The sequence below is a fragment of the Dicentrarchus labrax genome, unplaced genomic scaffold (assembly GCF_905237075.1).
Source record: "Dicentrarchus labrax unplaced genomic scaffold, dlabrax2021, whole genome shotgun sequence".
NCBI lineage: Eukaryota > Metazoa > Chordata > Actinopteri > Moronidae > Dicentrarchus > Dicentrarchus labrax.
This window is the reverse complement of record NW_026136721.1, coordinates 32,038,891-32,061,037: the sequence shown is the minus strand read 5'-3', so window position 1 is coordinate 32,061,037 and position 22,147 is coordinate 32,038,891. Positions and strand designations below refer to the sequence as shown.

The following is a 22,147-nucleotide window of genomic DNA, read 5'->3' as shown; positions in this document are numbered from 1 at the left end:
AACCCGCCTAATAAGGAAAGCAGATTGTACATGTTGAACAAACACGCTTGACACATTTCTCACAAGCTAACCTCCACACACTTTGCCATTTATGTAAACAGGAAAGAGTTCACTCTTTCCTCGCCCTGTCTCCTAATTCTTGCACCATCTCAGTCTGCCCACAGACGTGCTGTTATTTCCTCCTTATCTTTTCCCTTCCCTTTTTCTCTGCTCATTTTCATTATGAGGCTGTAGTTTGCATTTCTGATTGGCCTCTGATGTAATATAAATAAAAACCTTATTGCAGCAATATCACGTGTAAACAGCCCATCATAAGCTACGAGTTTGTCCCATGTAGTCCTGTACCAAACTGTGGAAGAAAGGCAAGATGGCCTGATACAGCTTCAATTTGTCTGATGTAAAAACAGCCTCTCTGGATTATGCCCACTCACTGGGGTTGTGAACTGGGCTGCCAGCGGCCCGCGTGCCCTCATCTTCTGAATAAAAGATGAGCAAGCCTATTGTTGCTGGAGGTTGGTGGTGTTGTTTCTGTGGCTGTCATTGTCATGATTGTACTGTAGGCTATTAGAGGCAGATCTGATTGTGATGAAGACAATGTCAGTAGGTCTGATGAATGAAAAAAGGTCTGGGAGTGAAAAGGTTAAATCACCTTAAATCACGCAGTTGAATTATTATTACCTGAAGAGTAAGGCAACGATGTCTCTTATGTGGTTGTAATCCTGACCCTATTAATGTATCAACATGCACACAACTTCTTTATCCATACAATGCAGCAAACCATGAAATGGATTAGTTAAGCTTCATGACAAAAGGAAAGCTGCAGCTGCTCTGAGATTTCAAAAACCCCCAGTAATGGACAGTGGTGTAAAGAACTTACTGTATGGTTGTTTTGAGTCTACAACTCTGAGACTCTCTATTTACCTATTACTGTTAAAGCAGCAGCAGCAGATTAAAATATTTTAGGCATTTCCCCTTTACAGTGGACAGCTGAAAGGTGACAGGAAACATGAGGTAGACAGAGAAACAAATGTCCACAACCGGAGTCAAACCAGGGATCACACATGTACCTTTCACAAGCTCATAAAATCACCTCTCTTTGTTTGTCTTGTGGCCTTTTGTTTTTGTCATTCATTAATTCTTTGTTTCTCTCATTCTCTCCTTCCTTCCCTTAAACTTCCTACTGTTTACGTTTGGCAGGGTTTTCCTGCTGTGGCATTGTTTCTTTCAGTTCTTTCAATTACCAAGAGATGACAAAGAAGGAGTCAGTAACATCCTACTAATCAGTTGACAGAGGAGTTTATCTGTTTTTAGTCCATTGTAATTTGTTTAGTTATTTATTGTCTTTATTTCCTTTGCTTCTTTGTATTACTTGGTTATATTATTCTTATCTTTATTTATTTATATTTTTAAAAAGTACTTTATTCTTGTGTGATTTTTGTGTTATTTGTATATTTTTGTGTGATTTATATATTTTTGTGTGATTGTATATTTTAAGCACCATTGCACCAAGACAAATTCCTTGTATGTGTAAAAACCTATTTGGCAATAAATCTGATTCTGATTCGCATCAAAATATACTTAAAGGACCTGAGGTAAAAGTACTCCTTTGCAGAATAATGTGTGATATCACTGAATTATTATTACTGATGCATTCATGTGTTTAGCACTTGAAGCTGGTGAAGGTGGGTCGCTTGTGAAGTCCCCCCCGGGGATCGATAGTTTTATTATCTTTAGAATGCTGATTATATTGTGTAATCTAAATTAAATGTAGGGGGTGACTTATAAAGTAACAGAAAATGGAAGCACTCAAGTACAAGTCCCTTAATTACAGTACTTGATTAATGGTATTAGTTACTTTCTACCCATGCACAATAATGCATCTTCTTCATAGCTCTTGTATAAATATGTTTACTGAAAACAGATTTGTTCTGAGACAAAGTTCCAGTTCTGCCAGGTTATATAGAGAAACAAGACCTCCGGCTAACCTTGGGCATCAATTATTCACCTCCCACCGCTCTCACAATCATATAAACCGACCCCAGCTCGCACTGCCCATCACTCTTCAGCTCCACCATTATTGGCTGCTGTGCCTCCCTGTCAGCCAACAGGGGGCAGCTGGGGCGGATACCAAGAGTCCCAGGTTGGCAGGAGCAGAATACCAAAGAGCCCTAACCAGCTCCTTTGTCGGAGAGAGAGAGAGAGAGAGAGAGAGAGAGAGAGAGAGAGAAGCAGCAGCAGGAGCGTAGTATCGTGCCGCACCCATTCTGCTCCTCCAGGGACGCACAGCGCGGATCACTGCGCACAGGTAACACCCGCCTAAACTACCGGAAGCAAAGGAAAAAGTTCCAACACAGGTGACGGATTCTGTTCGCCAAGTCTGAGCTTCTGGGACGAAAAAAGGAAGCAAAAAACCCCCGAAAAAACCCCAAAAAACCCCTGGAATGGAGCCTCGATAGAAACGGAGAAAAACAATAATTCGCTTTTTTCATTGTAAATTGTTCACCTTGTGCTCAGAGGGTGACCTCAGGTACGGCTGCGCATTGTTTCTCAACTCGACGGGGACTCAGGATCTGGATTTACTTGATGAACGAGTTCCTATACACAGACGCAAGGAAAGGTGAGTTCGCATGATTTCTTCCCCCTTGTATGTATTAGTTGTCTTTCTGTATGAAAAGCCTCTGCTGTGAGAGTGAACGCGTTGGAGAAGAAAGGCAGAGTTGTGTTTGTGTGTGTGTGTGTGTGTGTGCTCTTCTATTGTTCCTCCGCCGGGGGAGAGGTCGGGGCTCCCATCGGCGCGCCGAGGCATCTGCGCTGTGTCAGAGCGGTGTTTGGACGGAGTCTGGAGTTCATTACAGCCTGAACATCCTCAACAACGCTGTCAGTTTCACCGTGGCCTTTCTCAGAAAATCCCTCCAACCAAGCGGTCCTGTTCACATCCAGCCTCCCCTTTGAGCCGTGTCTGGGTGTAACCACAGCACAGATATCCAAGGTGGCAAACCAAAATGCTTCACCTGTGCGTCCTGGTTTCCAGCCAGATAGACATAGGACGTGATAAGCTTTTTATGATTGACATTTTACAGTGCAGGTATTACCAGTTAGTTAGTTACCTGTACAGTCTGATGCAGTCCAGCACAACAGCCCTGCAGTAAATCCTGTCAGTGTGAGCGCTGTGCAGTCTCTGTTGACACTCACACAGTGTTGACTCAACTTTATGGCAGTTTTTTTGAGGCTGTAAATTTAGGTGGTTTTGTGTTAGACTGCAATAAACTCTCTTCTGCCTCCACAAGGGGAAACCTCTATTAAGGGCTGCAACTAATAGTTATTTTCATTGTCAATGAGGCTGAGTGTATTTTGGGGGGGATTCAATTCTGATTTATTTGTCAGCAACACCAATGGTTCAAAAGCCAAATATATTCAACTTAGAATTATATAAAAGGAAGTAAAGCAGTCAATGTTCATGTTTGAGAGTTGTTTCTCGATAAATGACTCAACAGGTGAACTTATTATCGGATCATTTGCATGTGGAGGATGTGGGACAGTTGAGTCACTGCAGTCTCTCATGTTGAACACAGTTGTAAGGGTAATAACATGAAGAGATCTTACGAAAAACTGCCTGTGAGTCAGTGAGGGGAAACACATTATGAACTTGTTTGAATTTGTTGAACTTTTCACTTTCTCATTTTATAACACATCAGGTAAACCACAAGTAATAAATGCCTCATTCTGACTAATATAACCACTGCAACACAGTTTACTCAGAGACTACCGTAGTAAGATATTGAGATTTAAATACACAACCCTAAAGTGCATACAGCAGCCTCAGCATTTGATATGAGGCAATTCATTAAAAATGGCTCCAGTAGTTCAGATGCATATATAGTGTATTTATGTAGTTTGCTCAGCAGCGTTTGGCACAATAACGCCGATCGACCACATTGGTATTCTTGTGCGGCCACAGGATGAAGTGTCTGTGCATACGTCTGTGTGATTAAGCGGCTAATGGTAATCATTGTGCAGACGGCACCCGGTCAGTCCCTCCGGCTGCAGGTCCATACTGCACAGCGGGATGGAGGCGCTGTAGAAGAGGCGGTTAATTAAAGCAAAAACAACCAGAGAGAGTATTCCGGAGAATTTCTGTTTTTACCTGGACTTACAGTCACCACCCCTGTCATCATCACCACCACCACCACTTCCGCTGCAGTATTGGTTTTAGCCACAGATATATGTGTGCGTGTGCTATAAATCTTTCCTGTTGCAAAGAAGTGCTGGCTGAGGTTGATGTGCTAAGGCTCTACTTTCAGAGAGTTAGTGGAGAGGAGGGAGAAGAGACTCGGGTGTGGCTGCTCTGGTAATGACCGGTTTGCATTCAAACTGGTGTTTACTGATTCAGCCCAGTCCATTCACACACAAACACAAGACATATGATGCATGAAAACACACACATGCAAACTCTGTCTCTTAGAGCCACACAGAGTGAAAGCGCCACAGTGAACTTGGTAGGGAAGGAAATACTCGCAGCTCAAACACAATGATGGCATGTTTAGGGATGTACCCAATGTTTAAATGTGCTATGCTGGAAACAATAAGCTATGATTAGACATTAATTGTTAAACCACTCTCATGTGTGTACGCTAAATTTAAGGCTACAGCCAGCAGCCCGAAAGCGTAGCTTTTAGCACAAGAACCGGAAACAGGGGGAACCAGCTAGCCTGGCTGTGGTAAGTATGGCCGATATGTTCTATGGTAAAATCTCATTTGGTTAAGCGAAACTGTGTCTTAACATTTTCTCTGAAACGGTGTGGTTCCGGAGACGGGCTAGCTCTTTACCCCTGTTTCCCGTCTTTTTACGCTGAGCTAAGCCAACTGGCTGCTGTCTGTGGTTTCATGTTGATGGTATGAAACTTGTCAGCTAACTCTTGGCAAGGAAGTGAATAAGTGTATTTCCCAAACTGTTCAACTGTTCATACATGGAGTCATGTATGGAAACCTTATTATTACAGTATTTAATGTATTTTACAATAGTAGCTCTTCACCAGCTGCTTAATGCTCCACTATGTGCATTACCCGTCTGCTGTTTGCTGCTCGGCAGGTAGTGTACAGTTGGTTTTGGAGCTTTGCCGAAAACAGCCGCCAGCTGTAGGAAACGGGTGTGAAACAGGTACAACGAGGACCGGATTGTACACTGCTAAGGTTCTGGTGGATACACATCCTGTGAGTGTCACAAACCTGCAGCTGCGTAACCTGTTTCTGTGTCATGATCTATACACACCCATGTAGGACATGTTCCTTATTGAACTTAATCAAATATTGAAAATAGATTACAGGTATTTTCAGCCTTTGAAAACTTTGCTTCTGTCCACTTTTTCTTGAGCAACATCAAACTCGAAGAATGGCTTCAGTCCTGATCTTTTTATGTTCTAAAGGAGGGGAGTTGTACCGTTTTTGTTGCACTTTTTATGAGCAAGAGCTTTGTTGTTTTGTGACCTTTGGTACAGAAGTTACACAGATTAAAATTGACTTGACTGCTTTGATTTCTCTTGAGAATGAGAACCAGTGTCCCGATGAGATTACTTGTCTAAATAAAGGTTAAAGAAGACACCAAACGCTCAAAACCGGTGTTTTAGTGTACAGTCAACACTAGACTGCGGGCGGGACACACACATATGATATAATGGGGGGAAATATGTGGGGGGCTTTTGATTATTGATGAACTGACAAACACGTTCCTACACGTCATTTATCGAAAGAGGCCAGAGTTGCTTTTTTAAGTTTTAGAAGTTTGGAAGTTTTGCCTAAAGATAAGAACCTTTAATGAAATCACAACCTGTGTGATTAAATGCTGTGGAAAAAATTCAGTTGGGGCCCTTTAGGGCGATATGACCAAAATTTAACATCCTGATAATTATATATATATATATATATCACAATTGTCACATTGTCTGTAAATTCAATGAATAGTTTATATAAAATGGGCTTATGTAAATCTTATTACGCTTTGAATTATATACTCAACAAATAAGAGGTACTTATTCAGATTTGATACATTTTCTCCTTTTATTTAGAACAAAAAAACAGACAGAGAGAGAAACAGAGGCGAAGTGGAGCGAGTTGCTGGTGTGTGTGTTGTGTGCGAGTGTGTGTGTGTGTGTGTGTGTGTGTGTGTGTGTGTGTGTGTGTGTGTGTGTGTGTGTGTGTGTGTGTGGGGGCGAGAGAAAGGAAGGTGAGCAGATTAAAATGGTTTGTGAATAGACGCTTACTTTCCATTGTATTCCTTCGTCATCAACCCCTGCAGAGCTCATATTTTTCTCATGAACGCTGGAAGAGTGTGACTTGTGACGCAACAAAATAACGGTAGGGCAAAATATGACGTTTTTAGTTGCCAATTAAGTTGGAAGCTAATCTATGAATCGTTGCAGCTCTAAAATGAGGTAGATTAAGCTTCCTGTGTGTTTCCCATGCGATTATCTTACATATTTTTTAAGATTTGCAGCATGAAAAAGTGCCAAGCCGAGCATGCTCTCAAGTTTTTAGTCAGCGTAAATCGTTGAGTTGTTATCTGGTATTTAAACACAAGATTGTGATAGTAGCGAAGACAATTGAAAAGCTTAACTAAAAAAGTTCATATGGTTTGTCGTGACGTAGATCGGAAACCGAGCACCTGTGTGTGTGTGTGTGTGTGTGTGTGTGTGTGTACTGTAGTTCTTGTAGTGTTTATGTCTCTAACAAGTACAAAGGCTACAAGAGAGACACTTTCAGTTCCAAAGTGTCTCTCATTTCCTTTCTGGACACCACGCAAATGAGAACTTATGAGAATTGTTTGCCCAAACCTTTGCACACACACCACAACCCCTTTCTATTTCTATGTTCCTGTACTCTCAAGAGTTATTCTTGCTTTACTTTAAGTTCCTTTCACATGCTCTTGCTACACTTTTTTAAAAGTCCTTCAACTGTTTTAGGTTGCTTGCCTGAATCGAACCCTTTTCCTTACGTCTCATCCATCGTTTCATTCTGAAGCCTCTTAAGTTCTCACTCTCTCCACATTTTTCTGTTTTTCATTTGGCATCTGTGTCTCTCTGTCCACACACCCTTGGTAGGATAGTAGGTCACTGAGGCTCCCTTTCTGTGTGTGTGTGCGTGTTGTGCATGTTTGGATTGAGATTGAGTTACATAGCTGGATTGTGTAATTGTGAGGTGTGTCTCTGCTGTAGGGAGCTGCTCTGCTGTTTCCATTGTTGAGAGAGTTGAACTTGGAGCCGGCGGTACAGTGCGTGTCGTCGTCGTCCTGCGCTGGGTTTCACAGGAAAATGGAGAACGTGTGAGGGAGTGTTGTTGACTCAAAACGCTACATACAGGTTTACGGTAAATAGAGGATTAAAGCGCATTGTTGTTGGCTGCACTTTGACTGCATGTCTTTAAAGTGAATGCTGAGCCTGAGCTGTGGTTGGTTTTAATTATAGCATCACAGTCATAAAGCCTCCAGTGTTCCTGTCATAACTTGTCAGCCTGTAAAGATAGCTGCTCTTTGAGCTCAGTTGTAATAGAATAATGTTGATTGCTGCTGCTAATTGAGACTTTCTGTCAGCTTTGTGAGGAAGATCCATTTTTGCTTTTTGGATTAAAACTATATAATGGTGGGTTATGACAACAATCAAATCAGTAAAAGTCATCTGTGGCAGGCTATATTATTTGTTTGAGTCTAGCTGGTTTCACATTGTTCTTTGTGTGTGTTTACCCCTAGAGATACATAATACACTGTTGTGGGGTTACAAAAGTTCACACAGTTTAATCTTGGAACAGATGATGCATCATTTTTTCAGCACTGACTTACTCTTACTGACCATGAACCTTAAAAAAAAACAAAAAACAGTCTTTACAAACACAAGTCACCATAGCACATTCAAGGACTCAATGATTTAACCTAAAATCTGCTTCATTGTATGTTTTCACATTTTATTTCAATTTCTGCTGGAATAAAAATGTACCATTTCTGTGTTGATTGTTTACTGATAAAACTGTGCAAAGGTACTGAGAAGGCTGCTTTCTTGAACAAATAACTTTATTAAAGAATATTTAAGTTAAATATTCTTTAACATGTTAAATAATTTAACATGTCAACCAGTTCTAGTTGACATTGCTGAGAGCTGCTTTTTGTCACTTACTCTGTGCGGCTGGCGACAGTGTTAAAAGATAGCAGTGGATAAACTTTGCAGTGACACCAATATATGATTACAAGCATTGTTTAATATGAGTATATTGTTATATACCATATTGGCACATATCGGATAACATATTGGCAGCTGTGGTTCAGAGGCAGAGCGGGTCGTTCCTTAATCGGAAGGTTGTGGGGTCGTTCCCCGGCTCCTGATGCCATATGTCGAAGTATCCTTGAGCAAGATACTGAACCCCAAATTGCTCCCAAATTGCTCCCGATGCCGTTCATGTTGTGTGAATGTGTATGAATGTTAGTTTCTGTTCGATGGACTTTGCCATCACTGTGTGATAGTGTGTGAAAGGGTGAATGTGGCACGTAGTGTAAAAGCGCTCTGAGTGGTCGGAAGACTAGAAAGCGCTATACAAGTACAGGTCCATTTACCATATATGTCGATCAGTCCCAATACGTTTGCGAAAGAAGTCACAATTTCTAAAGCCCAACATGATGTAATTAAATGTTTTCTCTGAGTCTAAAACCCAAAGATATTCAGTGTCCTGCAATGTAAGACAATGGAAATCTGCTAGATGTTACATTGGAGGAGCTGGAACCAGAGAATTTGTGCCATTCTTTGCTGACAAATGAGGACTACCAAAAGAAGTGCAGATTTATTTTCTGTTGTGCGAACAGTAGCATGGTCTAAAGACTGCGGCTGTCGCATGCTGTAAAGCACTTTGAGGCAAATATGTGAGATTGGGCTATGTAAGTGAAAGTGATTTCACATGTTTGAATTTTAAATAAAAGGAGATAGCTCTAATCCTGAATAATATCGTAATGATGATTTCAACCACAAAGCCAAGCCATATGGTTTATGTAGTCTATGTTAATTAACTTCTCTTCTAGACCTCTGGGCTTAAAACCTGTGGGCTGATTGGCTCGTTTTTGGCCCATTGTTGAGTGTTGTTGCTATTATCCATTTAAATACATAAGATTGATATATGAATAAAAAATTGCAACACGCATACACAGGGCTGTATAATATGACCAAAATATCATATCCTAATAACAATATATATCACTATATAGCTCATGTTCTGTCAATTCAATGAACAAATAGTTGATATAAAATGACCACATAGAAATCTTATTACATTTTGAATTTATATACTTGACAAACAGAACTACTTGATTATTCTTCTCACCTGCTTTTGTTCGCGTGTTCTGTTTTTTTTGCCGACTATTTGGAACAAACTGCTGGAGAGACACAGAAAAAAAGAAAGAGAAAGAAAGCAAGATTGATTAAAGTGGTTTGTGTGTAAATGCTGGTGTTAACACTTGCTTTGCACTGCACCCCTGCCTCATCAACAACCACCCAGACCTCATATTTTTCTCACGTGAACTCCGGAAGACTGTGACAACAAAATGAACCACAGAGCAAAATATGAAACAGCACAGCCCACATTTAGTACACATTTAGGTTGGTAGTTCAGTAAATTTGATTTGTTGTTCACGTTGTTGAATTCATGAAGTCATGCATAGAGTTTGTTGTTTTAAATTAATATTTCATTTTTCCACAGATTGAAGACCAGTGGATCCCAAACCGCCATACAGTGAAGGCCTCAGACTTCAAACTGGATCCCTCCAGTCCTCACCTATCCAGATGATGGCATGCGGATCTCCAGCCCACCAGGGAGTCTGAATGACGCCCTAGACCAACTCCTTTGCTTACTTTCTGCGTCTCCGCTCTCCTCTCCGTCCTCTTCAACTCTTGTCTGATCCCACAAATCAACCAGATATCTCACCATGGATACGGCGATTGACGACACAGAGGGATGCTACTTAAACCGCACTGTCAAATTTTTCTACGAGGAGAGTGGCAAGAACATCAGCGATCACTGGCGCAGGCGTGACTATGTGATTGTCACTCTGGGCATGACGGTCTGCTTCATCGTCATCTTTTCCAACCTGTTGGTCATAGGTGCCATTTTAAAAAACAGACGCTTTCACTATCCCATCTACTACCTGTTGGGTAACCTGGCTTTGGCAGACCTCTTCTCAGGTACAATTGATTTACTTCATGTGCACTACATGTTATACTAATAACAAATGTGTCCATCTTCACTTCTATCGTTAATACTGTTAAATAGATTGTTTTATTTGTTTTTGTTTTTTGCCATTTAACCACAATAATGCAAACATGGATGTTTTTGTGTCTCTCCCTATCCTGTCTTAGATATTTGTTGTGTAAAGTGCAACACACTCGCACTGTGTCATGTAGCGTCGCATCTGGGGAGCAAATGTGATAGAAGTGTTGCTTTTATGGAGAGTTGATGAGTGTAGATGCTGGGAAGTAGCACAGTGGTGGCGTATCCCACTGGGTCAGTGATGCTGGTAAATCTGCAGTGACACGTGAAGACGGCGCCAATGTGCATTCCTACATAAAAAACAATGGCTCTGGGTGTTTTGACTTGCATTATAGGCCCTTAACAGGTCATGACCTTCTTCTTTATTAATTATGGAAATGCACTTATAATTCTGAAGCTTCCTTACTTCAGACTAGTGGTCTCAGTGTTAACAGTTATTTTAAAGTATTTTCATAAGTATATATGTAGGGCTGTAACTAATGATTATATTCATTATTGATGATTGATCTGTGAGTCATTTTGCTGATTAATTTATTAGTTGTTGAAAATGTCAGGAAATCTAGAAATCTGGAAAATAATTTATGTTGACCCGGAAAACTTTAATTGTATTTTAGCCCATTACTCAAATCTACACCTCAGATCGCCTACATATGTATATGTCTGAAACTCAACTGTTGGTATGTTAATCTGCGTGGCTTGACAGCTCAACGTTGGTTTACCAGAAGTGGAACCAACTTGCAGCAGCTTTATGACATCGAGTCTATTTGAATTTTCTGTGAAATATAATTAATTCTATGTAAATTGAACTGTTGTGGGCTGTGGCCAAACTAATGTTACAACTGTCTATTTACTGGAAGCGTAGAAAAAGTGTGCCGCAAAAGTGAACCTAACTATAATGAACCTGAGATACTTGATCAAGAACCTTGCACCATTTAAAAAAAGGAGGAATAACAGTGGGGTTTAATGTGTCAATACTCGGCCTGTTTGTGAGCAAGTGCTGACCTGTAATGTCAAGAAAAATGACTTCTTAAAATGAGTGGGAACTCTGTTGAACTGATGCCAAATATCTGGGAGCTTTGTTCATCATACCCTCATATTGCATGCAAAGACATTAAACAGACATTAAAGAGTTTGTCCCAGTCTTGATAGGAAGGAAAATAATCCTAAAACACAAACAACTCCTTGAAGACAACATAACATAGCTCTTTTTAAAAACATTTCTCTGTAATTAAACCCTGACTCTCTTCTTCCTAGGTGTCGCCTACCTCCACTTGATGTTTCATACTGGTCCCTGGACCATTAAGCTCTCTAAGTACCAGTGGTTTGTGCGTCAGGGGCTGATTGACACCAGCCTGACCGCTTCAGTCCTCAACCTCCTGGCTGTGGCAGTGGAGCGCCACCAAACCATCTTCAACATGCAGCTGCACAGTAAAATGAGCACCCGGCGTGTTTTTGTTATCATTGTGTTCATCTGGCTGTTGGCTATAATCATGGGCCTGGTTCCCACCATGGGCTGGCACTGCCTGTGCGACCTGCCCAACTGCTCCACCATGGCACCGATGTACAGCCGCAGCTACCTGGTGTTCTGGGCTCTTCTCAACCTGCTAACCTTCTCCATCATGCTGGCTGTCTACACCCGGATCTTTCTCTATGTGCGGCACAAGAGCAAGCAGATGTCGCAGCACACCTCCCAGATGAGACACAGAGAGACAGTGTTTGCCCTGATGAAGACCGTCTCCATGATCCTGGGTGAGGAAACACACACATGCTGTTTATACAGGTTAAGTTCTGCGCAATAAACCAAAAACTTACTGAAACCTACATTATGAATTTCTCACCGACCTAACTGAAGTCATGTCGGTATGTTTGGTAAAGTAATTTCTTTATATTCTGACCATAATCTAATACAAGTACAAACAGCTTAGCGTGTGCTTGTGTCCTTTATGAGGATTAATTCATAAGAGAGAAATGTAGTCACCGTTGCTCCACCTTGCAGTTTCAAGCTGTCTTTAACCATAAATTCCCAGCATAACTAAGAGGAAGTGACACAAATGTTGGTGAAACTTAGGGCTGCTCAATTATGGAAAAAATCATAATCACGATTATTTGGGTCAAATTGAAATCACGATTATTCAAACGATTATTTTTTTAAACTTCAGAAACACGCTGCATTTATTGGACATTTGTCAAAAACACTTTGCAAGAAAGTCCTCAGTTACACTTTCCTTTCCCCATAAACATTTGTAAGTCTCCTTTTTACATTGACAGTCATAGTGCACTCTTGCAATCTCTATAAAAAGTTAAATTAAATTAAATAACACAAAAGATAAGCCATAGAAAAACAATTTGCTTTCTTCCAAATCAACTATTAAACTAACAGCTCCACCAAACACGTCACCGCGGTGGGTCCGTTTTAATTGGACAACGTTCAACTTGTCAGTTCTCAGCTCAACGTCCTGATATCAAACATCTGGAAACATTAAAACGGTAAATATATTTGTTTGTGTCGCAGCGAAGTGTCACTTCTGTTTCATACGTAAAACGTTTGCCGGCGTGACGGAAATACGCATGCGCGAAATATGCAGACCGTGGCTGTGTCCTAATTGAGGGGCTGCATCCCTGAATTGAGACAAAGCTTTTTTCTATTCAACGTTGCACAACAGAAAATGAAAAGAAAATCGTTTCCCCCCGATTTTATTAGTTTTGAGATCGTTTGGCCCCAGAATCGTAATCATGATAAAATTTCGATTAATTGAGCAGCCTTAGTGAAACTGTACTTGGAAGGAAAGCTTGTTCAGAGAAACATTACTTTTATTGGCATACACATACATACATACATACATACATACATACATACATAACACTGAAGGAAAACAAAGTAAAAGCTTTCAGGGAAATAACAGCAATAATAAAAGCAGTGTGTAATAACGCAATACAATACATAAGCAAAAATGTCATGAAGATTGGGATGAAAAGTATCTTTATTTGTATTATTGAGCATTAGAGTTCATTCTTGATCTTGGAAACTGTTATTTGAATTGATTGTCATCGTTGGTGGGTAGATATACTGTATAATATAACTTTTGATGGTGCTAAAGAATGTGAAGCAGCCTATTTTACTTAGATCTTTCTGTTAAATTTCAGACCATATTGCCCAGTCCTGTACACAAAGATATTTGAGTCAGTGAACATCATTTATTTTTTTTATGTATTTTAACTTATTCATTTATTTGTGTTTAGTATAAAGTCTTTACTAACTTTATGTGAATCTGGTGCATATTTAGCTGCATTTCCTCCCCATTTATCTTATTGCTTTCTATTAATGAGTAAACCAAAGCATCCCACACACTTGTCCTCACTTGTCCAAAACAGTGTTTTAGTCCTCCGCTTATCAAGTAAAATCTATTCAGTCGAGATTTTTCACCTGTTAGTAAGACATTTCGGTATGCAAGGCACCTCACCTCAAGAGAACTTTGTTTACTGTAAACTATGATGGTCCTTGGTCTTCTTGCAGCAGGAAACACAACAATTTTTTGTTTAAGGTCATAAAATTCAGTGATCTGCTCCTTTTGTAAAAAAGTGATGGTATATTTAGTAAATGTTTGTGATTAGATCAGCAATAATGAAACTTGAAGTTAGAATCTGCTTCTTCAGAACTGTGTGTTTAATCAGATATTTACGCTGAGACCACTATCAACCAAACTGATTTCCAGCGGCGCTCCAGCCACTTCAAGAAAGAAAGGCACAGAAAAAACACAGAAATATTATATATATCTGCTGTGAAATAACCTTACATTTCATGTGAAGTAGTGACTCATCACTTCTAGTAGGAAGCCGAATGTTATATATATATATATATATATATAACATTTATAGACATATATAAATACATTTCATGTGAAGTAGTGACTCATCACTTCTAGTAAGAAGCCGAATGTTTTTTATATATATATATAGACATATATAAATAACATTTATAGATATACACAGATGTGTATAAATGTGTGGGTGTGTGTGTGTGTGTGTGTGCATGTATATGTATATACGCTTCAGGGAAATGACAAACACAGGCAGCTTCTTAACGCATTAGTGCACATGCAGGTTGGCATGCAGGCGCCTCTCTTAGCTTGTCTGTACTTGATAAACCAGACCTTACACCTCCCCGCACACATTCACTCCTTCCCTCCTTTTCCCGCCGAGTCCTCCTTGTTTTTTTTCTTTTTGCTGAACTGGCTATGCTCCCTCGCTCCCTCTAACCTCTTTCCCAGCCTCCCCTTCTCCGGGTCTTGCATTTTGAGCTTTCGATTAAATTCCTCAACGTTTTCAAAATGTTACTCATCTTTCTGCCCGTCGCTCGGCAGCCAGGATTCAGCACCTATGGCATGTGAAGAGGGCGAGGAAAACCCTGAGCATGTCCTGACAGGGAGCTGCATAGTTTAGTTACTGTGACAGAAAACAGCTTCTCTCCGGCCCATATGACACAACTGAGAGTGTGTCGGGTGTGCACTTCTGAGCTTGTGAAGACCAACTGGAGTTTTTGACCTTGAGAGTGAGGACATTTTTGTAAAGCGGGGACATTTTGGGTGTTTCCCATGTCTTCAAATTGCTATTTAGATTTGAGGCTAAGCATGTAGTTCTGACAGTTAAGGTTATGGTCAGGGGCTGAGGAGTGTGAGTGTGAGTGTGAGTGTGAGTGTGAGTGTGTGTGTGTGTGTGTGTGTCTGTGTCTGTGTCTGTGTGTCCACATCGTTTTCTCATTTCCGTCTGTAGCTTGTACGTGTGCATATATTAGTGCTGAATGTGCTTCGAATGTGTGCACATAATGAATTCCTGAGCTGCCTAATCGAGTATTATGATAATGAAATCTGATCATACAGACTAAACCCAGTCCACATGCTGACATGTTATGTATCTCTCTGTGTGTGTGTGTGTGCATTGTCTAGAGAGGAATTTACGGTACATTCCCTTTCTCCCTTAGCTACCCTCTACTTCTTCACATTCTTTAAAACTGTCTGTTCATTTTCTTTCCTCTTAGCAACTCCTTTTTTTATCTATGACTTTCCTTGTTGATTTCCAATGTTATTACAAGCCTTTTTATGACCTTATGTACCCTTGATCTCTTCCTCTCCCTCCCTCCCTCCCCACCGCTGCCCCCTCAATCCTCCCCCAGGTTGTTTTGTGATCTGCTGGACGCCCGGCCTGGTGGTGCTGCTGCTCGACGGTCTGGGCTGTGAACCCTGTAAGGTGCTGGTCTTCGAGAAGTACTTCCTGGTGCTGGCAGAGTGCAACTCCTTCGTCAATCCCATCATCTACTCCTTCAGGGACAAGGACATGAGGAGGACCTTCAAGGAGATCCTGTGCTGCCTGTGCCGGCGGGGCAGCAGCAAAAGGGGCGGCTCTGAAGTCCGCTTTAACACCATGGAGCATGAGGTACTGTCCGAGAGCAACGGAGCCGACGACAGCAATCACAAACCAAACAACCACTCGCTCTAAGGAGATAAAGCCTTGAAACCACACTGAGACACACCACATAGAGTACGACCATGGCAGCCATTACTCAAGCAGTCTCGCAGATATGTAATGACAAACAGATAACTAGGCCGACTTGACAACTGAAGGTTACATTTGAGTGCCGCTTTTTCTTTTTGTTTTTACTTTTCTCTCCAATCGTGGTTGACGATTTAAAATTAGTGTAAAAACATCCAGCAGCCAGATGTAAATGTAAAGGAACATTTCAACAAACCACTCTGCGTCTTTTTCTTTTTAAACTTCACTAAAATCAGTTATTGCATGTGTAAAGAGCGTGCATACTCAGAAGCTCATTTATTGTACGTTACAGTGGTCCGAAACAGTAAATGTGTGGGAACACAAATCCAGTTTAGAAAAGGTTTAAACACCCTCAGTACTTTTTTTTTTTTTAATCTGAAAATTGTTAAAAACAAACAAAAATGATGAGCCTTGCATATCAAAAAGGATTGCACTTGTTAGTTATTACCATATTCTATTGCAAAGACATCCACTGATGGCAGCTTTGTCAAAATAGATTCATCATTAGATGCAAATGTGGTGATTTATTGTTTGAAAGTGACTTGTGTGTGTGTACTGTAGTCATATGTAGCAAAACTGTCATTACAGTCAACCCTTCTGTCTGTCGCTGCTTTGACCAAATATAAACAAATGTGCTTCTGCTTTTTGGGCGCTCTGTGTGTGTAAATGATTTCCAAGACTAAAACTGAATATAAAACCTCTAACTATTAACTCAATTGTCCTGCAGTATCACTGTGTTGACTGATGGAAGAGAATATGTAAGTGCTAATGTTGCAGAGCTTCAGCCTTAGCTTATGAACATGTTGAGCTCTGCCTAAAAAATGCTCAATAGAATTTCTATTGCAAAATGTGATCTACTGTACATGAATTGGAGACATACTGTACATGAATTAGTGGGGAAAAGTAAAACACATTCAACACAGTGAACCCTCAGCTTTCACAGGAAAATAACAACCTTGAAGTGCATTGGTGTTTTACTGTGGTTTCAAGTGACAGATCATCTTGTGATACTATCTCAGAGGTTTAGCAGTTTTTATCTGTGCATTTTTTTTTCAGTTCCTGTGTCACTCTTTAAACCAATCAAAATAAATCTAACAATTGCAGCGTCATTTCAACAATAGTGACGACGGCGTAGTGCCGCCCTCTTGTATGTTGCAACTTCCATATGAAACAGCATAATTTGTATGCACATTGACTAAGGAAGAACAAAAAATCTGCACACTCAGCCAGAACTTTCTTTCAGTTTCTGTGTTCAGCGAAGATGAATGTATGTAGCTTTGAATAAAAGCGATGGCGCCCTTTTGACTCGTGTGTATAGGAAGAGTTTGCTGCTACTTCAGCCTTTATGGTGCCTTTAATGTGTACAGGGGTCGGTTAATAACACATTACATGATGCCGTCCGTGGAGTTTGCCTGCCAGCAGAGAGGAGGGAAGTGGTTGAGAAAGCAGCAAGAAAGAGACTTGTGGCTGGTCGGTGACCTTTATCTATTGTGGTTCTGTTGTTACCAATGAAACACCATTTTTCGTCCCACTTGCTGCAAGACATATTGTTCATGTTAAAGCTGAATGACTATTACACACAGTAGAACATCTGTGCCTTTTACTCCTCTCTGCTGAACATAGAAACTGAAAGAATGAACATACGTATTCTGATAACTCCAAACTCTTTTTGTGTTTTCTGGACTTAACTTACTGGCACTCCAAAGTTCTTTATGTCACTGGTTGAGCATGTTCAAATGTATTGCATCATATTTGTGTCTCACTTCTGGGAACAGGATGGGACATTTGCAAAAGGATCATTTAGTTTGAGCAATTTATGCTCAATAAATGTTTTGCATGTTGCCCGTCGTCCATGTAGGTGCTCAGTAACCTTTCACACAATGCTGCTCATTTGCCCTCGATTGTGTCCTTGCTCTGTATGTCCTAATGTTTGCCTGCAAACTCGCTAAACATGACAGTGTTATGTTGTGCAACAATTTCAGCCAGTCAGAGAATTGGTCTCCGAGCAGGCTGTTTTGTCTTCCATCAGATCTGTAGTATTTGTATCAGTCACTTCAATAATTGATCTGCGTGCAGATCATCTCTGCATGGGCACAAAATATGTCCCATCATGCTTTCAGAATTATGACACAGTTGTAATTCGGTACATATGTACATTAATCCAACCAGGATGTCAAAGTTTCCATGAGGCAAACTTGAGCAAAACATCAGTGACCTTAATCATACCCCCTTTAGATCTCATAAAACGAGGCCTTAATGGCCGCACTGCCTCTTACTGTAAACAGAATTCTTTGTTGGAATTACCCTGTTGTGTTATGCAATCGTTAATGAGCAGAACATTTCTATGTTCTCCGTGCTGTCTGCTAATGTGTGTGTGTGTGTGTTAGATCATGTGCTTGTGCTGTACACTGTTAAACCAGTCCAGATGTGTACTTGTGGTTGGAGTGGTTAATGTTCCTCGCCACATTTCCTCTGACTTGTTACTCTGGCATGTGCGTCTGTTTGGAGATGTGCACTCTGTCATTCCCTCTCGCACGCACACATACACACACACACGCAGCCTGTTATTGCTGCTAGCAGGAAGTGCAGGGATGTGTGTGTCGTGTGCGTGTACACTGATTCACAGATAGGTTGTTTTACATATATGACATTGGACTTAGAAAGGAGGCAGGAGAGGGATGGTTGGGACAAATTTGCATTTGCTCTCTCCGTGATAGTAAAATATGCAGTGACTCACACAATTAAGAGGAAGCTGGACATTTGTGAATAATGATATAATAATAATCATTGACTATAAGTACTCATAAAGGGAATACCATTACAAGAAGCTATTAAAGGCATAACAGTATATTCAAACTATATTCTTTGTCTTCAGATTTCAGATGAATCAACTTGTTGATACTCGTTTTCATATTATTATAGGCTAATTGTTTGTATTGTTTTCACAGTTCAGAAACATTTCCATATTTAGGGTCTATTTTTGTACAAACGTTGTTACAACTAATATGAATAAATGCATAAATCTGCCTACATCTGTGATTTGTTTGGTCATGTCTGTCGTGGCTGCTTTGTCTGCTTTTCGGCATGATTGCTTCTTTGTGATAACCAATGAATGAACTTTACGTTTGGAATCCTGTCAGCCTATGTGGAAACACTCTCTCAGGGATAAACAGGTTTTTTTCGTGTCTCTTTTTCTCTCTGCTTGGTTAGCTCTTTTTGCTAGTTTGGACATGACTAACCCGTTTTCTCTTCTTTCTTTTTCACTTCCTGTTACTTTCTGCTGCACCTAATCTCCCCCCCCCCCGATTCTTTACCTCATTTCAACTCTCACCTCATATTCTTATCTGTCTCTCCACCTCTATCTTTAGAACTATAAGTCTCGTACTGCCGAGCTGATGGAGAGGAGCAACGGGGCGTCTCTCATCCGTGGGGGCACAGAAGACATCCCTGACTCTTCAGAAAAGTGGAATTAACTCAAACAACATTCAACACACTCAAAACATGCAGACACGCACTTGACTCTGAAATCTACAGTTCTGTGTATACAAACAGTAAGATCCGTCCTTCTCCAGCCAGCAGACTGTAGCGTTGGGCTTAAAAACTGCAGACAGCGCCTGCTCTGTTTCTGTCTGTTAAAGCTGAGTTGGTCATCGGGCAAAGAAGAATTGATTAATTAAAATATCAGTTGGCCAACATGATGGCGGACGTGTCTTGTAATTAAAATGGAGTGGCTCATTTGTGCTCTATTGTCGACCTTAAACATGAGGACGCAAACCCTCCATTACTGGCCCATTTAAACAACATGGGGGGGGGGGACAGGACACTGGAGAGCTCATTTCCTGTTAGGACATAAATGAACCGCCAGTTTTTCCCTAAACAGATGGTAGTGGTGGTAGAAGCAGCACTGACAGCCACTGAACAACTGGAACAAGCTGGCGGCGCATGGAAGAAATGACTGAAAGTGTGTGGACCGTCGCAAAGCAGAAATATGTGCTCTCTTGAGTTACAGAAGTCAGAATTTCTGCCACAAATGGCTGTAGTAATATCCTCATGATGGATTAATGTGTATGTGCAGCCTGATACAACAGTCTGCAATAAATCCTCCCTTCATGAAGGTCGTTATGTTCAGTTTTTGTTTGTTTTAGAGATGTTGATTCAACTTTATGATCATTTTGGAGGATGTAGTTTGTGGTCTTGTTGAACTGTATTGCATTATACAGAGAGGTGCTTCTGTTATTTGGCTTACATTTAGCTTTTAATTGCGTCTGTATAAAGCAGTACAACACCGACGACTACGTCTTCCAGAATGGTCCTACAGTTAAATCAACACGTCTCTAAAATAGTTTAAACAAAAACTGAACATTATAACCTTCTTTGAAGAAGGATTTATTGCAGGGCTGTTGTGTTAGACCGCATTAGTTTTAGTCAGATGTACCTAATAAACTGGCAACTGAGTTTATATGGACTCACTAGATATCTGGTGTTCCCAGGGTTCACTCACAGGAGTTGCAGTCAAAGTCCACTGAAGCTCATGGAGGACTCCAGTATCACTCCATACTGGGCTTCATAAAGGGTTATAAATTGTAACTGAGCGTTTCCAGGTTGTGAAAAATATGTAACTTGCTCTGTGTTTTTACAAGCTCTTAAATTCATGTAGGAATACCCCTCATATTTTGCCACTTGCAGAGCTGCAGAGCATCCAAACCGAAATGTATTCATAAGTATGTCTTTGATTTTGAGTTACATTGAGTACTTGTACCCCCTTATACCCACTTTGTACAACTTATTTATCATAATTTTAGTATTAGAACTGGCATGAGTGTTATTGGTTTCTGAAGACCTGGAGGATTATTGCACCAAAAGAACGCTTTATCAAGAATTTACTGCGTGTGTAACAAAACATGACGGTTTACTATTAAGATATAAACTTAATGACCCTTTATTGGCTCGCTTTTTAATTAACTATTTAAGGATCTAACCAAAGAGACAGCAAATAAAGACAAGAAACACCAACCAAATGGATTCTTCCCAACCTGGCAACTCATTAGTTATTCTTATTAATGGCTTATTGATGATGAAGATGATTTATTAACATTAATAAAGCCTTCGTTAGAATTTATAACCCTGCTTTAAAGCATTCCTGCACCTCTCTCCATTTGTTTGGCAACAAATCAGAATCATCTTCTGGGGTTTGAGATTCTGATTAGATTGTTACAAAATTCTAGATGTAGGATATTTATAGATTTAACCCCAATATTTAAAGTATATGTAAGATCATTTTTGCCTCATGCTTCATAGAGTGGAAGAGACACCAATCTCCTGGTGTGCATGTTACGATGCACATTTTATTTCTATATTTTACTTTTTCTTGTAAATATCAAAGGGAACTGACCGATTTGTGCTAAAAGCTGTTTCTGCCTCAAACTTTTATTTTTTATATTTTTTTGGGTTGTTTTTTGTTGTCACTGTATGCTGCTAACACTGTGCATCGTGTAAACTGTCTTTGTGCTGGAGTGATGCACAATATTCATTTGTAAATTGTTTGTGATATAAAATTTTATTTATGATCACATTGAAATTGTAGATATTATGTACAGTATTTAGTGCACAGATTTGCCATCAGAGGCAGCTCCAACAAAAAAAAAAAAAAAACCACCATAAAGGGAAATCAAGCTTTTGTTTATTAGGATAATATCCAGAAATGTTAATGTTTAACCTTTTTGTTAAGCATTGCTGAGTGAACAGGGCTGTGTGAGATGAGTGATTGTGAAGGTTTAGGGTAAGTATATTGCAGCTGATGAGTAAGGCTGATATGTTTCTAGGAAAGAGCCATTTTCACTGTAAGGTTTTGGTTTCCTGTGTGTAATTTTCAACCATGATAATCTGCCCTCAGTAACTGACAGTGACGTCATTAAAAACTTTTAATACACGTATCTCTCTGACTCTCTCGAGCCTGCTTGCTGACATCTTTTCTTTTGTCTTTCTGTCACATTCAAGTTTCTTTGTCACTAAATTGTCCATTTGTTTTGATCCTGGATGGATGAATTCTCATTGAATCTCTTTTTTAGACACTTTTTCCTCAATTTTTCAGTCCTAAATTGATTCCTCTCTGTATTCTCTCTCAGGGTCTTGAGAGTTTCCTTTTCATCTGCTCTACTTTCCCCAGCCCTCCTCCCTCCTTCTCCTTCCTTCCTGGAGAAGCAGTCTGTATGGACCCCTTCCTTATATTACCAAGAGAGAGTCTTTTCAGCGATATCGGCTCTTTCTTGTCTGTTGGCAGTGAGAATCTCTTCTGGGAAGGCTTCTC

At 40.3% G+C, this 22,147-nt stretch overlaps 1 protein-coding gene across 5 annotated transcripts; it reads left to right on the top strand.

The window, feature by feature from the left end:
* Positions 1-2,192: 2,192 nt before the first annotated feature.
* On the top strand, positions 2,193-21,773 carry LOC127355312 (lysophosphatidic acid receptor 2). 5 transcript variants are annotated; one of them, XM_051386062.1, is made up of 6 exons: positions 2,193-2,617; positions 5,090-5,211; positions 9,727-10,208; positions 11,548-12,042; positions 15,464-15,723; positions 19,209-21,773. In XM_051386062.1, the coding sequence occupies exons 3-6, from the start codon at positions 9,953-9,955 to the stop codon at positions 19,311-19,313; spliced, it is 1,116 nt and encodes a 371-aa protein (XP_051242022.1). In that variant the 5' UTR covers positions 2,193-2,617; positions 5,090-5,211; positions 9,727-9,952; the 3' UTR covers positions 19,314-21,773. The 5 variants fall into 5 exon arrangements, with proteins under 5 accessions (XP_051242022.1, XP_051242021.1, XP_051242026.1 ...); XM_051386061.1 differs by lacking the exon at positions 5,090-5,211; XM_051386064.1 differs by lacking the exons at positions 2,193-2,617; positions 5,090-5,211 and adding an exon at positions 6,209-6,351.
* The last annotated feature ends 374 nt before the right edge of the window (positions 21,774-22,147 follow it).

What these genes read in the sequence shown, in the direction of transcription:
- LOC127355312 (XM_051386061.1), top strand. Translation starts at nt 9,953, where the DNA reads ATGGATACGGCGATTGACGACACAGAGGGATGCTACTTAAACCGCACT. An exon ending in GACCGTCTCCATGATCCTGG is followed by an intron (nt 12,043 to 15,463) that starts GTGAGGAAACAC and finishes ATCCTCCCCCAG; the next exon opens with GTTGTTTTGTGATCTGCTGG. An exon ending in TTAACACCATGGAGCATGAG is followed by an intron (nt 15,724 to 19,208) that starts GTACTGTCCGAG and finishes CTCTATCTTTAG; the next exon opens with AACTATAAGTCTCGTACTGC.